The sequence below is a fragment of the Eublepharis macularius genome, chromosome 5 (genome assembly GCF_028583425.1).
Source record: "Eublepharis macularius isolate TG4126 chromosome 5, MPM_Emac_v1.0, whole genome shotgun sequence".
In the NCBI taxonomy this organism is placed as follows: domain Eukaryota; kingdom Metazoa; phylum Chordata; class Lepidosauria; order Squamata; family Eublepharidae; genus Eublepharis; species Eublepharis macularius.
Window position 1 is genome coordinate 75,227,083 of NC_072794.1, and position 16,709 is coordinate 75,243,791.

At 41.1% G+C, this 16,709-nt stretch overlaps 1 protein-coding gene across 1 annotated transcript in view; it reads right to left on the minus strand.

The window, feature by feature from the left end:
• Nucleotides 1-16,709, minus strand: part of SGIP1 (SH3GL interacting endocytic adaptor 1) — a 174,280-nt gene that overhangs the window by 69,548 nt on the left and 88,023 nt on the right. Inside the window, exons 15-16 of the mRNA XM_054980385.1 lie at nucleotides 14,660-14,734; nucleotides 10,170-10,628 (exon numbers count right to left, since the gene is read on the minus strand). Coding sequence (XP_054836360.1) covers nucleotides 10,170-10,628; nucleotides 14,660-14,734 — 534 coding nt within the window. The remainder of the gene's footprint in view (nucleotides 1-10,169; nucleotides 10,629-14,659; nucleotides 14,735-16,709) is intronic.

Consider the following 16,709-nt stretch of genomic DNA (forward strand, 5'->3'; position numbering starts at 1 on the left):
CATACATACATACATACATACATACATACATACATACATACATACATACATACATACATACATACATAATAATGGAGAACACCATAGTTTGGATTATCTTTATCTTGGGTCCCCAGAGAGACATCCTTATCTTTAAGGATCTTTTCTACTTCCCTCACAGCTGCTCTTCCAAATCACAATCTTCTTTTGCTTTCTCGGTTGCAATCTCCCTTTTGGTTGATGATTGAGCCGAGGAATAGAAAATCTTGTACAATTTCAATTTCTTCATTTTCAACTTTAAAATTGTGTAATTCCTCAGTAGTTATTAGTTTTGTCTTCTTGATGTTCAGCTGTAATCCTGTTCTAGTGCTTTCTCCTTTAACCTTCAACCGTAGTCATTTCAAGTCTTCACTATTTTCTGCCAGTAAGATGTTATCATCTGCATATAGCAAATTGTTACTGTTCCTTCCACCAATTTTCACTCTACCTTCTTCTAGATCGAATCCAGCTTTCTTTATGATGTGCTCTACATAGAGGTTGAACAGGTAGGGAGATAATATGCATCCTTGTCTGCAGGGCCGGTGCCAGGCTTCTTTGCACCCTAGGCAAGGCTTACTTGCACCCCTCCCCCCACTGCTAACCAATTTTCAAAAACAGAAGAATTGTAGGAAAAATGTAAAGCACAAAACTTGAAATTGCTAATTGTTTAAAAAAATTGCAAGAATAAGGAATACAACAATCTTTGATTTTCTTTCTCGAATACAGATCAGTTTTCACACGCAAATCACAAATCATCCTTAAACTTAAGTGAGTTGCCGACAACTCACTTCTTATCCCCCTGCAGGCGCAGTATGCAGGGATAAGAAGCGAGTTGGAGCAAAATGGTTTGCCTCTCCACCGTCTCCTTGGGGCCTCCAGAGGCCCAGAAAACCCCAGGGCCTTCCCACAGTCACGAGGCCTTCCAGCTGCCTTGGGGCTTTTGGAGGCTCAGGAAGGACCAGTGTGGCAGTGGGAAGACATGATGCCATGGCCCCAGACCTTCTCACTGCCTCAGGGCCTGGTGCGGCCCAGCTCAGTGGTCCACTGCTGCATGGGGCTGCCCGTTCCATTGCAGTCTGGGGCTGCCCAGACCAGCACCCTGCTGCAATGCAGAGCAACCCGGCCTGGCAACTCACTACGATGCAGGGTGGCCCAGCCCAGCTTGCTCTGGTGCAGAGCTGCCTGGCTCACTGCGATGAGGGGCTGCCTGGTCCAGTGGCCCGCTGTGGCATAGGGCTGTCTGGCCTGTTGGGCAATGGGACTGCCCAGATTGGCCACCCGCTGTGGTGCGGGGTGGCCCAGCCTGGCGGCCCGCTGTGGCATGGGGCGGCTCAGTCCAGCGTCCACTGCTGGAGCCTGTTATATTATGTCACAATGGGCTCTGATGGTAATTTTGAATAATCCTGTGAATTGTGATGTTAAAATTTAAATCTCTTGAATGTTTCCATTTCAAGAACATGAAAAATCTCATTTTGTATGCCTTTTCCGTTGCAAATTTTATCACCAATTTCTTCAGGTCAAGTGCTGATATTTGGGCATGCTCAGTTGATGTAATTGCCAAACCAATTAGTTTCTTTTGCAGCATTGTTGAATTATGTACGTTTTTATAAGTTTGAGCTTTGAAAAGCTTCATTCACCAATTGCCACTGACACTGGAAATGTGAGAAGGATCCTCAGAGTAACAGAAAGGATAGGCACGCTATCCAGGAGTTTTTGTTGCATTATGAAGAAAAGCACTCCTTGTGGTGGCATAGACTTTGGAAGACTTCAAACTATTGCTATAAGTTCACAGCGCAGATCTCCAGCATCAATATCTTTATTTTCATTGTTCATCAGTGATTTTTCCAAATTCTTGCAGGCTTTAAATATGTCTTCAGTAAATTTTTTGTTGATACTGTATATATCTTACAGGAAGCCAAATAGGGAATTATATTGTTGTAGTTGTTGGAATCTCTCTTCAATAGATTGTATGGCCATGTCTAAGACAGCATAATAGAAACTTACTTTGAATTTCTACTTTGGATCTTGTTTTGCCTCTTCTTGGGCCTAATACTCAAACTGCTGTTTCTTTCTCCTTTTTCTAACTTGTTCTTTCTCAAAGTTTGGTAATATTCCAAGCTCCTTTGCAATCTCAGTAGCATCTATCAAAACTTATTGAAAACCCTCATCACACCTGATTGTCTGTTGAGAGGGCTATTCCCCCTACCTTGTTGGGGGATGCTCAATAGGTTTTCTTCTCCACTTCTGCCCTGTTTAATAACCCCAGGAGGCAGACCACAGTGGCTGGTGCCAGTGGGACTTTTGCAAGTGATAGGGGGTGCAGAGAAGATGTTATAATTAATTATATTCTATAGCACTGTTGTATTTATTTTAAAATAAAAACATAAATTGTCAGTTGCTTTTTAAAAAAAATTAATCTGTATAAAACTGGTCAGTTCAGTGCCCCTCTGAGGTCTGCACCCTAGGCGGCCGCCTAGTTGGCCTAATGGTAGCACCGGCCCTGCTTGTCTGACACCTCTGCCAATTGGAAATCATTCTGTTTCCCCAATATTCTGTCCTGGCAGTAGCCTCTTGTCCAGTATACAGGTCCAGTGTACAGTGTACAGGTTGCTCATCAAAACAATCAGATGTTGTGGCACCCCCATTTCTTTTAACACTCTCACTTTGCTTGTATGGGAAATTAATGCAATAGCTTGATAGTTGCAGATGCAGAGGAGTTAGCCGTGTTAGTCTGTAGTAGCAAAATCAAAAAGAGTCCAGTAGCACCTTTAAGACTAACCAACTTTATTGTAGCATAAGCTTTCGAGAATCACAGTTATCTTCATCAGATGCATCTGACGAAGAGAGCTGTGATTCTCGAAAGCTTATGCTACAATAAAGTTGGTTAGTCTTAAAGGTGCTACTGGACTCTTTTTGATCTTGATAGTTGCTGCACTGTTTTGGCAGCCCCTTTTTAAAAATTAGATTGCAGACTGAGCGTTTCCAGTCTGTGGGCCATTGTTTTGTTTTTCATATTTGTTGACAGGTTCTTGTTAAGATTTTGATGGACTACATTTCTGTAGTTTGAAATAGCTCTATTAGTATTCCATCTTCAAGAGGTGCTTTGTTTCTCCCAATTGGTTCGAGTGCAGCTTTTTCTTCAATTTCTAAGATTTCTGGTTCTTTGTCAAAAGTTTCTTCTTCAAAGGTATCTGTCATCCATCCATCTCTTCTGTATAGTTCTTCAGTGTATTGTTTCCATCTTTCCTTTATTTTTTCCCAATCAGATACTGTATTTCCATGTTGATTTTTCAGCATCCCAAACCACGGCTTGAATTTCCCTTTGAGTTCTTGGATCTTGTGGAACAGGTCTCTTGTTCTTCCTTTTTTGTTTTGTTCTGATTCTTTGCACTTATAATAGATTTCTTTGTCACTGCATACAAGTCAATGAAAAGGTGCATTATTAGATTCAATAGATTACTAGATTCATTAGATGACTTTCCACCTAAACCTCCAAATGAACTCCTTATTCCTGTATGTGTTGTGTTAATCTACATGAACAAACACTTAAAATTAGTGTCTATTTAGTTTATTAATTGTGCATTTGTTGCCAGAGGAAAAGGCACTGCTTTGAAATTGATTGTTCAGTAGACTTGTGGATAACTGAGAGAGAAAATGTCTTCTTTCTTAATATCATTCATCTCTCTCCAATCATTAAGCAGCACTTATCCTTTAGGAGTTCTCCTAGAAAACTCTTAATGTGCAGTATTCAATAGCCTTGCTTCTTATTCTAGGTGGGACTTGCTCTTCCCCGAAACTTTGTCCCAGTGCAGTAACAGGATCTACATATGGGAACTATCTTCCATGATGTGCCAGTCTGTTGTAGCAACGGCACACAAGACTGCTGCCTCATCCACATCACATACAATGCTTATGCACCAAATTTAGAAGAGCGTCTGTGAAAATTTCTCAAAAATGAAATGCATTGTGAGATGTTTCTAAATTGCTGAGAATGAGTGCAAAGCAGGGGTTTTGACACCCAGGCGTACTTTAACTACCCTCTGTTAAAAGGTTCCCCACTTGGGAACTGCTAAAGATGTGGCTAATTTTAGGCTCTCTGTCCTCAGTTGCTCTGTGCGAATGGGAACTGCGGAAGAGAATGTGTGTTTGGCTTCCTGTTCTTGCAGTTTTTTTTATTCAGACTTGTCAGTGTATGGGTATTGCTGCAATATTATTGCTAGGCCATTTCATTCCTTTTGAGCTCACCTATTTAATATGTGAACCTCTACAGAAAATATATGAATGTAGAGAAGGAAAAATATGAATAATTTTTCCAAACAAACTTATCTGAAACCAATACTCATAAACTCTAACAGGATGCACAATACTCTTTTACATTAAAAAAATGTATTAAGAAAAAGGGATTTATCTGAAGCTACCTCAAAAATGTCACTACCCTTCATCACAAGGAAAGTAGACCAATGCTAAGTGGGGGTGCTGAAAGTGCTCAGGGAGCCAACAAGCCCTTAAACTGATGTATCTCACATTTACGTTGATGTAAGCCCATTACTCCGCTGCAGCTCCCCAGCAGTGCCCTGCCAAGCTGCGGCACTGGTGGTGCCCCACTGTAGCCAGCTGTCACAGGGCCGCAGGGGTAAATCCCTCCGCCAGCATGGGAATGGGCAAAATAGGGTGTGGCCTGGGAGTTAGTCAGCTTCCTAAGCTGCTCCAGACTGGGTAACACCCCAAACAAGGTTGGGCAGTTATGTTATGAAAAAAGACGGCACAGCCCATAGGTGCCCATGCAAAGAGAAAAGTCAGCCACCACCACCTGCATGGCCACATGCAAATGGCTTGGAAGAGCATAGGATGCCAACTACAGCCCCAATCAATCCCCTCTCACCCCAGAAGTAACCAGGACCTTCCCCAGCACCCAATTATAGTCTCCTCATCCTACATCAACACCTGCTAGGACACCCCTAAACTCAGTAAGTAGAGGGCGGGGCATGGGGCTCTTTCTCAGTGCTCCCCGTCATACAGACTTAAAGTGTGAGGCCCCTTGGTGGTGGGAAAAAAACAGAGTGAGCACTTTGGTAGGGTTAACACTTAGCACTTACACCACTGGAAGAAAGCAAAGTCCAGAATGTTTGACTACTGTTTCTCATTGCAAACCGCTAACAGGTACCTCATCTCCAGAGGCTTGGCTCAAAGTGGTAAGGACACACTGACAGGTAAGCAAGAACAGGGGATCCATCCACCCTGGCTCCATTTACCACATCCACCTCCCCAGTTCCCCTTGCATGAGGCTGGGTGCTGCCTCACAAGAAGGGCCTCCACAACCAAGGCCAGCTGCATATTGCAGGGGGGGAGGGGTAACCTGACCTTCTAGGCACCATGGCCCATCTATCAATGGGGCAGGCTCCCAGGGAAGTGTACTTGACAGAGTTGCCTTGGGGGGGGGGTGGCAGCAGGGGATGCTTGCAGCAGTAAAAAAAGGACTGTTAGCAGACTGTTAGTTTCCTCTCAAGGCAGAGGATAGGGCACAACTGTGGGTCAGGGTGGCTGGGAGCTGGCCCCCTTGATAAGGAGGCCAAGCAACTCTGAGACTCATTCCCTTGTAGGATCAAATCCCAATGCAGCAGCAGCAACAAACCCATCTTTGCCACCCACCGAGCACTCCCACGATGGAAAGGGTGTCATTTGGATGGCAGCAGCATCTGCCTCGGTGGGGTCGCCTGGGACACCCTCCCCAACATGGGCTTATAAAGCCTCCCAGGGCACTGCAGAGTTGACTGTGGCTGATGCCAAGGCCATGTCCTTTGCCAATTTAGCACATCTCTCTTTTTTCCATCATGCATGTGGCAATCCAGCAGGGAGACCTGGGGGTATGGCCATTACAGTTCCCATTACTCTGCTCAGGCTGTGTTTCCAGCTTGGTTCCTTGAGTATCCTTCCTCAGGCAGCAGTTTGACCTGGGAATCTGCCTCGTTCATGAGCACACAGCACTAGGGATGGTTCAACTTGCCTCCTCAAGTTGGCAACCTGAGTCCTGGGACCCCCTTCAGGATTTGCACTTTAATAAAGTCTGGGTTGTCCCACAACTTGACCCCTGTCTGTTTACTTATGTGCAGATGACACTAGCCCCTCCCTGCCCCAACTCCTCCCCATCTGTCGCTTCCTCGATGGGCTGTCCCTTCACACATCCCAGAGGATGGGTTCTGGCTTAGGGATGGTAATACTGAGGTGGCTCCAGTAGGTTTTCCTGGCACCACTGGACCTCTGTTTTGTTCTGCTGTACAATGGAGCAGTTGTCCAGTGGCACCTTAGAGGCTGAGCCCACACACAGCTCCTCATACCCCTTCTTATTCCTCACAAATACTGCAGAAGGCTGGATGTAACTTGGAGGGTTGTCCTAGATAGTGTGTGGCTGTTCTGGGGAGAGGGTCTCTAAGGGTCTCAGACACTCTCCCACAGCACTGCTGGTGTCTAATAACCCATGCAAATTGGTAGCACATAGGGGAGATCCAAGGTCTATGCTAGGGCACTGCTGCCATGGTTGCAGAAGAGGGGAGATGTGGAGCTATATCCCATCCAAAATGATGAGTCTCTAGGGTACCCCATTGGCTAGACCATCCTGCTCCCTCTTTTACTATTTGTGGGGGAGGGGCAAAAGTCAAACCTGGGGCCTGCCTCTCCCTTCTGCACAAGAGAGGTTTGAACCAGGAGCTCCAGTCATGCTATCACAGTGCCTTTCCGCTGAGCCATTCTAATCTGTGTGGTATTATATTGCCTCCCCTAGTGCTGTGCTGACATCAGATTTGCAGCAGGGTGTCTAGTCCCTGTTGGCATGTCTCCTGGAGACTTCATCTCCTGGCCCTAGGGCTTGGGGACTGAGGGTTCAAGACAGGTCTAGGTCTTTTTGGTCCCTTTATCTTTCTGTTTTTACTTTTCCAGGGGAAGGGTGTGTATGGCTCAGAGTTGGGATGTTTGCAAGTGAGTGGTGCTTTTTCTGCCAATCTGGCCCTCCCCAGCAATGCGGTGGTTGCCCTGTCTTCCAGTGGGATGGGTGTCCCATCTGGGCTGGCAACAGGGCTTCTCAAGCCAAGTGCCTCTGCCAGGGAGCTGCAGTTGTGGGTTCTTTCCACTCTGTTCACTGGCTGTATTTGAGGCAGTGGCACTGAGAGGCAACAGCCACACTCACAGCTGGAAATTGGCTGCACTTACAGCTGCCACTCATGGAGCTGTCAATGGCAGTTGTTTTTATTTATTTTTATTATTATTTATGTCATAGTCTGCTTTTCTCGTTGAGACACAAGGCGGATTACATAGTGTGGGATTAGTACAGTCAATATCAACGACATTTTAATAAATGATGCCACTGGGTAAATAAATGCAAGTTTACAAAGACATAACAGTAGCAAAAATCCAATACAAAGTTGAAGAAATGCTGAAACAGAGCACAAGTAAATATAGGACTGACATTAGACAACAGAGAAGTAACCAGTAGGATCATACCTAAAGCAACAGGTAGTACACAGGAGCACATACTTAAAGCAACAGATAGGATGTAAGGCAACATAGTGGTGAAGTCTATGATTCCTATCTTGTTAGTGAAGTATCTCTTTGAGACCACCTCCCTACAATACAGCCTTCCTAGCTGAGGAAAAAAGCCCTTTTGAATAATTTGGTTTTGTACCATTTGCAGAAAGCCAGGAGAACAGGAGCTCTCCTGACATCTTTAGGCAGACCATAGGATGGGGGCCACCACAGAGAATGCACGTGTATGGGCAGCTGTTGATTTCACCCAGGTACAGGGTGGCACTTGCAGGAGACCCAGTTCAGATGAGTGAAGCTGCCGCAGAGGAACATAGGGAGAGAGGTGGTCCCATAGGTATGCTGGACCAAGGCCATGAAGAGCTTTGTATGTGATAGCCCATACCTTGAACTGAGCACAGTTACTGATAGGTAGCTGGCAGAGTGATTGCTGAATGGGACTGATATACATGCTCCTGCTAGTTTCCGATAATAACTGAGCTGCAGCATTTTGCACCAATTGGAGTCTCCTAGTTAACCTAGGTGGGAGATCTATGTATTGTGCATTACAATAGTCAAGTCTTGATGTTACCATAGCATGGATCCAGATGGCCAGATCAGCCATGGCATTATAGGAAGCCATTTTCCAGGCTAGAGTGAGATTGTAGAAAGCCTTTTTTGCAGCAGCCTTAACTTGCTTTTCTAGCAGTTGTTCGGGATCCAGTAGGCTCATAACTGAGTCTGCAAGGGTCAGACAAACTCCATCAAAAGTGGGGACTACAATGTCCTTCAAGATCTCTGCCTTCCCAATGAGCATCACTTTAGTCTTGTTTGGGTTCAATTTTAATTTGTTTGCTTTCAGCCACCACTGTCAGGCGGTGACCCAAGTCTTCTACTGCATCCTGCGATGATTTGGATAGTGTGATATAGAGTCCAGTGTCATCTGTATATTGATGACATCCCACTCCATAGCTGCAAATAAGTTCTCTTAAAGGTCTTTGGTGTTTCTATGGAGACTGAAGTACTTGCTCTGCTGCCTGTGCCTGCCCAGGTTTGCCCATTGGCATATCTCCCTGTGGACTAGTGCTGCAGAAGTTATGCAGTTATCTGTATGCCTCCACCACAGCATCCCTTAGGATTGCACTGCCTGTCCTTTAACAATGTTTCTACATGAGAATAGCCCTCTTTCACTGCATCCCTATTTATAGGGATTGTTGGCTCAACATAAAAATGCATTTCCTTCCTTAAATAGCATGCTTGTCTTCTTAAAGGTTACTAAAAGCATTTGTTTATTCCTATAGAAGTCTTTGGGAGCTGTTAGAACAGCTTGGTATTGGGACACTATGTCTGAAATTTAATTCCTGCCCTCAACAGTTAAGAATTTTGCAATTTGCTCTCTACAGTTTGCTATCTAAGGCCTACAGCCATTCTCAAACAAAAAAATTAAAACAAATAGGCCAACTGAACTCCTTTTAAAGGCTCATTTGAGAACTGTAATTCCCTTTGTTACAGTAAGCCAGGAAGCAGAGGTACAGAGTATCAATCTGTGTTACCCACCTCCTTGGACAACTATCCTCTGCAAAATTTTGTGTGTGCTAAGAAACTATTCCCATTTGGTGCAGAAAGGAGGCATGATTACATAGCCAGAGAGGTTCAGTACCCACCCCACATCAAAGCTGATAAATTTAGGGTATGTTCAAACAGACATATTTTCAATTGTGAGCCTGTGGAAGTTCTGAATCCTCCCCAGGACCTGTTTGGTAGCTGCTCAAATTCGGTGTGAGCTCACACATCAGGTCACAGTCTGGTTGTGAGCATAAAATGCAGCATGCTTAGGCATCAAACATCATTACTGTGAAGTTCATGCATCCTTACCAGATATCTGAAATATATACTATCTTGTTGCCCAGATTTGGCTCAGATGGAGCTTTTTCTTTTGATCTGGATTTACATAGTACTCATTTAACAACCCTTAAGCCAGTCATCAAGCAACTTCACTCCCTTCTCAAACTAAGCTGATTGGCTGACTCTAATATCAGTTATGAAGAAACTTCCCTCCTCCCCCAAGCACTGTTTAAAGAAAAATACAATTTAAAGAAAAATGCAGCAGAAAAAAAAAGTAAACAGATCTTTGAGTACATAAATGTGCAGGTACTTGAAATGAAACAAAAGAAAACAAGACCAAAGCAGGCAACCTGCCTGAAGCATGGTTGGGGAGAATGCTGGCTATAATTTTCAGCTCATTGTCAGATACATCACTATGGAAGTGAAGAGAGGGGAACAGAGTTCATCCTGCAGCAACCCTTCCCCCTTCTTTGCACGTATGCAGCATTAGAAAAATCCTCACTTGAAATAACAGCTTTCCCTCCTATCTTGTATTAAGGAAATAAAGCCCACCCCCCACAAGACACTAGACATTCAGCAATGGGAGGAAAGGAAAAATACATTATCAAGGGTTCAAGGTTAAGTTGGACCACAAGAGCACTGAATTAAACAAGCCACTGGGCACAGTACAATCAAACAAAGGGGATGACTGAAGCTTAAAAGCCAACCAACTAAGAGAAGCTAAAGAGGTTTTGTATTTACATGGCAGCATTCAAGGCCACACTGAAGCACACTCAAAGCTGTTTCAAACATACCACTGGTGCTTCCTGTGCCACCGCCAGAGCTGGGTCCAGGTGATGACACCACTGTTCTGTAGGTAGGCGGTGGAGGGGGAGGTGGTGTTGCTCTCTGTCCCACCCCAAAATCTTTAGGAGATGCTGCTGATGCTAAGTTATCATCTTTAACGTGGGCCTGCTCAGAAACTTTCTTCTGAACCTCTTCTAAATTGAGTGGAGATGGAACACGAGAGGTTTCAGCCTGTGGAGACTCATCTGGAGTTTCTGAAGCCACTGGTGGGGACACCACTTTTTCCCTTGAAGTCACTTCTGGAGTTACGTTTTCCAAGGATGGATCAGAAAAACTGATCCACTTATCCTTATCATCCGCATTAGGAGCAACAGACTTGGGGGATAATACTGGGCCAAAAATGCTGTCCAAGTCATTGATTGATGGTAGTTTGTCACTTTTGACCTCTGTTGCTGTCTGGTCATTTCCTGTGGTCAAAGTAGTTGATTTTAAACTTTTAACATCAACTTGTATAGCTAAGTTGCACTAATGTTCTACATATCTACGGGGCTTTTAAATCAGCTTCAACCTGGCATAGACATTTAACGTTATAAGGTACTCTCAGGAATATAATTCATGTGCTCATAACAAGATGGTATGAAATGTAGGTAACATATGATTGCAATAAATTTTATGTGGACTCTGTCTATATATTTAATTTCATACATCTATACTGAAATAGAATATATCATTATCTAGGAAGCTATCTGGAGAACTCAACCAGCTTGGCGAGTTCTTACAAGCAAGAATTTCAAACATCCTAAAATTCAAACATGGTGACTTGCATGCAAATATGAATATTGATGCTGAAAATATAAATACACCATGCATATTTGTGCTTAGCAGTATACTTTGTGGTACTATTTTAATGTAATGTATTTTTAAGTTAATTGTTACCATCTATTAATGGGTGAGCATTTGTAATCAACAGAAAAACAAAATTCATTGAATATAGCTACATTGAAGCAGCACAAATAGAATCTATACTTTTCTATTTGTGTATTTTACTTAACAAACTATACAAATATGAAGGCATTTCGTAACTAATGGATGCATTATACCTTTGCAATGATTTGGGAACATCTGAAAGTGAGCATTCAGTTTCTGAACACAATAGACATGAAACAGAAGCCCTGAGTAGAGGCTTCACATTCCAACCTAAAGGGAAAGACACACTCAAATGCACTGTGCAGGGTGTCTCACACTTTTTCTGGATTGCACAGTTATGTAATTTTCAGTAAGCATGTGTGTGGTTTTGAAAAATGCTTGTGTGTACACAGAAGTGGGAATCCTCTTCAAGTGCAAATCTCTGGTACACAGTTAACATGTTTACTATTAGCTTTAAATTATTATTTTTATGTTGTTACAGCAAGAGGGGCAAACTGAGGTACAGAGCTGGCTAAAATGTATGTTACATTTACCAGAGATGTACAACTTCTGTAATACTAGAATTATGTTAATTTATTTAGGATATTTGCTGCATTTTGCAAAAAATGCTCAAAGCAGCTTACAAAGGTCAAGATAAAAAGCACAAACAATTATGAAACCAATAAGCAAGATAGCATTCAAAAATCTGAAGCACAAAAGATAAGAAGCAAAAAAAGGAAACTTGATAAAAATGGTTCAGTAGGATGTAAGACTTTCAAAAAACACACATAAAATTGAGTGCACTAAAATCAGACAAATACCTGGGAAAATAAAAAGATCTTCACCCAGCACCTAAAACAACAGACTAGATACCTGGTGAACATTATTCATGAAGGTATTCAACAGCTAAAGCAACACTGTCAAAAGACCCTCTCCTCTCCTCTAACTTCAGAAGTGGGGAGAGACAGAGCAAGAAATATGGGAGTAGATAGTAGGTAGTATACACCTTTTCATCAGGTCTCCGTATTGTATTCCATGACCATCAAACGGACAGTTGGTAATTAGGGATGATTGTAACATTCTGTTAGCTCATTTTGTGATCAAATGTGGATAATCTATCCAATGGGCTGTTTATCAGATTAAACCCAAAGAATGGGACAATGAATAAGCACTCTGATGGTTTTTTGGACTTCTATTTTTTCTTCTATCAGTTTTTATGTCTTTAAACGTCATGGATATAGCCAGAAATATTGGGGAATTGTTGCTAGATTTGACCAAGAAAATAATAGATGTCTCTGCATGCAGAAACAGAGCTAGCCTTGCCACATAGCTAGACATGACTCAGAGGAAGATTAGAGGCTCAGAACAGAACAACCTTGGAGAGGAGCATGAAACAAAGGAGTAGCAATTGTATGCCCTTGTATATATTAAAAGAGCCACCTAACCCATATCAATATATTCTAGGTGTTGAGGCCCAGCTACAGGGAGCGTCAGAATGGCAGTAATGTCCACATTCACAGAAGTGACAATATGATTAAAGAATGGGTATATTGGTTGAGGGTCAAAAAGATATTCATGTATATGATAAACTTGTAATCACTAATTTTATATAGATGTTGTTAAGATAAAAAGTAGCAAGAATGAACTAACAGTTTTCATATATTTAGGAAGACATTTGAAGTACAGATAACCTTGTATGGTGTCTAAATTTACAAGATAATTAGCCAAGAATGTGTGCCATTATCAAGTGGTCAAGCTGAGTAACCTTGTTAGTCTGTCCATAGCAGTAGAAAAGAGAGTCCAGTAGCACCTATAAGACTAACAACATTTGTGGTAGGTTATGAGTTTTTATGAGCCACAGATCACTTCTTCAGATACCAACACATTTTGTTAGTCTTATAGATGCTACTGGACTCTGGTCTTTTCCATTATCTAATGGGACAGTTATCTATTGTTAGGAGATGATGCTAAAATCCTCTAAACAGATGCTGAATTGAATTTCTTCTTAGAAGGGGCTCCTTGCCTGTGACCGGTTTATCTTTGGAATAAGATACTTTATTGGATTCATGTAACTGCTGTCCTTTAATTATATATGTAGTTATAAAGGATGGAATGCTTTTCTGTTGATTTACATAATATTAAGAATGTTGAATAATCATGTTTTATTAAAGGCTTAGAATAGAAGCAAAGATTCTATAATAATATTTACTTGTGCACTATATCTGGTAACAAACCTAAAGCATTTTTGTGATGTACTTCTTACCTGGAATTAAATGATTTGATATAGGAAAGCTAAATAGATGCTTAAGGCTTCTTATCTGAATTAGGCCTGACCAGAGTTATCCAGAATTATATCACATTGAAGAATTCAAATGTACAGAATACAAACTTATAAAGAGTTACTGTAATCTAAGCCTTTTGAAGTCTGGGCATTGTAACAGGTGGGGCATATATCTCTTGGATACCCAGTCTGTACACACAGATAAGGAGATGAAGCTGCTACAATTCTGAAAACTCTTTTATCTGTAAGTTCAAAGTGATGCAAATTAGAGAAAATGACATTTTGTAACTTGTCACAGAGAAACCTATATTTTAGGAATATATGTATTGTTTGTGTATGTAACCGACCTAGGAAATAAAACACCACATATGGATATACATTTAATTTAATATTAATTTTGAAAGCACGTGTTACATTTGCCCAGGAGTAAACATACTGGGGGAAGTGGCAGTGTATATGAATACAATATTCATGAATAAAACAATTTTTTTAGCTGAAAATTTATATACCAGTAGGGAAACAGTTAAAATATCGGGTAATATGTATTACACAAAATAACACTGATGTTCTATAGCATGCTTATCTTTTCAGAAGACTAGTTTGCTTTCACTTCTTTGAGCACATAGGCCAGATGTATAAATTCTATTCAAAGCAATGGCACTTCCAGCTCTTACAAGTGAGATCACACAACTGATCATATTCACTATTGGCATGAATTCTTTACATGTACAAGCACCTTATTTCTTGCTTCCTTCTGCCACAATCTCTTTTTATTCAATAAAGATTCTTATATGATCTTATTTCACTAGAATGGTTATCTCTCTAATTTCAAGATACAGCCTACTCTTATTTTACCAACTGGGCCTTCTGCCAATTTCAGCAGGATCCCTCAATGTATTAAGAATGGCAGACTAATGAAAGCTTCCCAAGTTCTTCCTTAAATAAAAATGGGTGAAACACACAGCTGGGAGTCTACAAAGTTACTGAGAAATCACTGGATACAAAATTTTAACACTATAATTGTATTTTCGTGGAAAGCCATATTTGAACATAATATGATAGTAAAATTAATTTCAAAATCTCAAGGGCTGTGAGAAAAAATCCTGTATTAGACTTTTTTAAGCAAAACATCTTCTAAAATGGATGGAAATATTAAATGCATGGAAATTAGGTATGTATAAAATGAGTTTTATTGTGTGGGGGTTATATTTATTTACCATTAGAAGTTCAGAATTCACATTAAGGTCATTAATATTAAGGTCATTATTGTGATCTGCAGAACCAGTAGCCATTTGTGTCAAACATTCTTACCTACTCCAACTGTTAAAGGAGAACCAGTGCGGGGAGGTGTAGCTGGAATATTTTTAGGAGGAAGTGGTGGAGGTGCTGTGAAGAGAGGCAGATAGAGATATTAACTAAGAGTTGAAGAAGATCATAAAATAAAAATCTGTAACTCAGTCAGATCAGTAAAGCAAATTAAACTATGTCTCCATAAAAATTAAGTTCTGCATAAATACAGTTCTTCACGTCAGGGACAACCCAAAAACATGATGAATACAGCGATTCCCATCCCTGGGTTTCAACACTTCAGCATTACTCTTAAGTGGTGTTGTGGAATTCTCAAAAGATTTTCAAAACACTTTCAATTCATTTTAATTTTAAAAATATAGTTCCATACAACTCTTTCTTTCTGGACAGTTTTGAAAAGGGTAAATTTTTGGGTCTAACATTCCTTTCTATTGTGCAAATGACCACCAACTCTCAGGAGCTGATTTTCAGGAAGCATAGCAGACTGGTAGGAGTAGGTGGGGAAGTTATTTTCTGCAAATGTCACTTTATTAAACTGGCATACATAATCTGAAGTACAATGCTACATGAAAATAATTGTTCCTAACTGAATTAAATATGATTGTTGTTTAAAAAAAGGTTTAGCCTATATATAGGAGCAATCACAAACAGGTTTACTCAGAAGGAAGTTCAGTTTTATTAAACAATTTATTCTATTTAGGAGGAAAGGGAATGTCATGAAATCAGACAATAAATCAATGTTGTGGGTAGGTAGAATCACAATTCCAAAAATGTTGAGAATAACTTGGCTAACAACACAAGTTGAAAAACAAAACAAAACCAAAAACCCCAGGTTCATATCTATTCTTCTGAAATCAAAAGGGAATGCTTCCACTAATATGGATCTCTGGATCTTGACTAATGAATTTATTCAAGCCTACATAAATAATTATTCACTCTATTTGTTTAGTCATTTTAGATTTTTTACAGAATGTGTGTCAGAAAAATGCTTTTCATATATGCTTCTTACCAAGAGAATGGCGGATTCTCAGGAAAGGTTAATTGCACATCTGTCACAACTCTGCAACATTCCACTGATAAGGACTACAGCTGCTATTTTATCATGGAAGAATATGCTGCTTATAGGTTGCTCTAACAGGTGATGATTACAGGTAAATTAATATGCATCGCTGCTACTCAGAGAAATGTCAATAAATTGTTTAAGCATGTCCAAGATAACCTTTTCCTCTTTAAAAATCATTTTATCATTGTTTTAAATTCTTCCATCAGCATTTTACAAAAAAGCTGTTAGCATCAACAGCACACAACTGATTTGAACCGTTACTACATATAATAATAAAATGGCTTGTCCCTGTAAGGATGATAAAAGCAGTAAAAACTGCCCACCTCAGAGGAGGTAGAGGTCTTGGCCTACTTAAAAGAGTCACCAGGTATGCAGAAAATATGATGTTGTAACATTAACAAAAAGGTGTGGGGGAGAACATCAAAACTGGACTACTTAGGAGTAAATATGCTCCAGGATGGATGGAATGTCAAGAGTAGTTGAATGTCAGTTACAGGGGGAAAGGTAGGGGAGGGATAATCAGTTTACTCAAGCCCCGGGGAGCTGATGAAAGCATGGGAGGAGGGATATTTGAGGGGTTGAGTTTCAGATTAGTTATTCCTCCAAGACTGCAGATTGTGTATTTCTAACATTTATATCAATCATTTCTCTCTTGGATACACACCTTAACATGGTGATGGGGTTTGAGTGTGTCAGTGAAGCTGAAAGCAACACTGCTGGGAGTAGAGATGGGCACGAACCGGAAAAACCCAAACCATGCGGTTCATGGTTTGTCAAATTTCATGAACCACAAACTTTCACGAACCTGCCCCTGGATCGCAAACTGGTTCGATTGGTTTGTGAAAACGTCACATCCGAGTCAGCAAATCATCACTTCCAGATCAGCAGAAAGTCACATCCAGGCCAGCAGAAGTTCACTTCCAGGTCAGCAGAAGGTCTGCAGGAAGTCCATCCCCTGTTACCTAGGAAACTGATTGATTGGCACCAGGC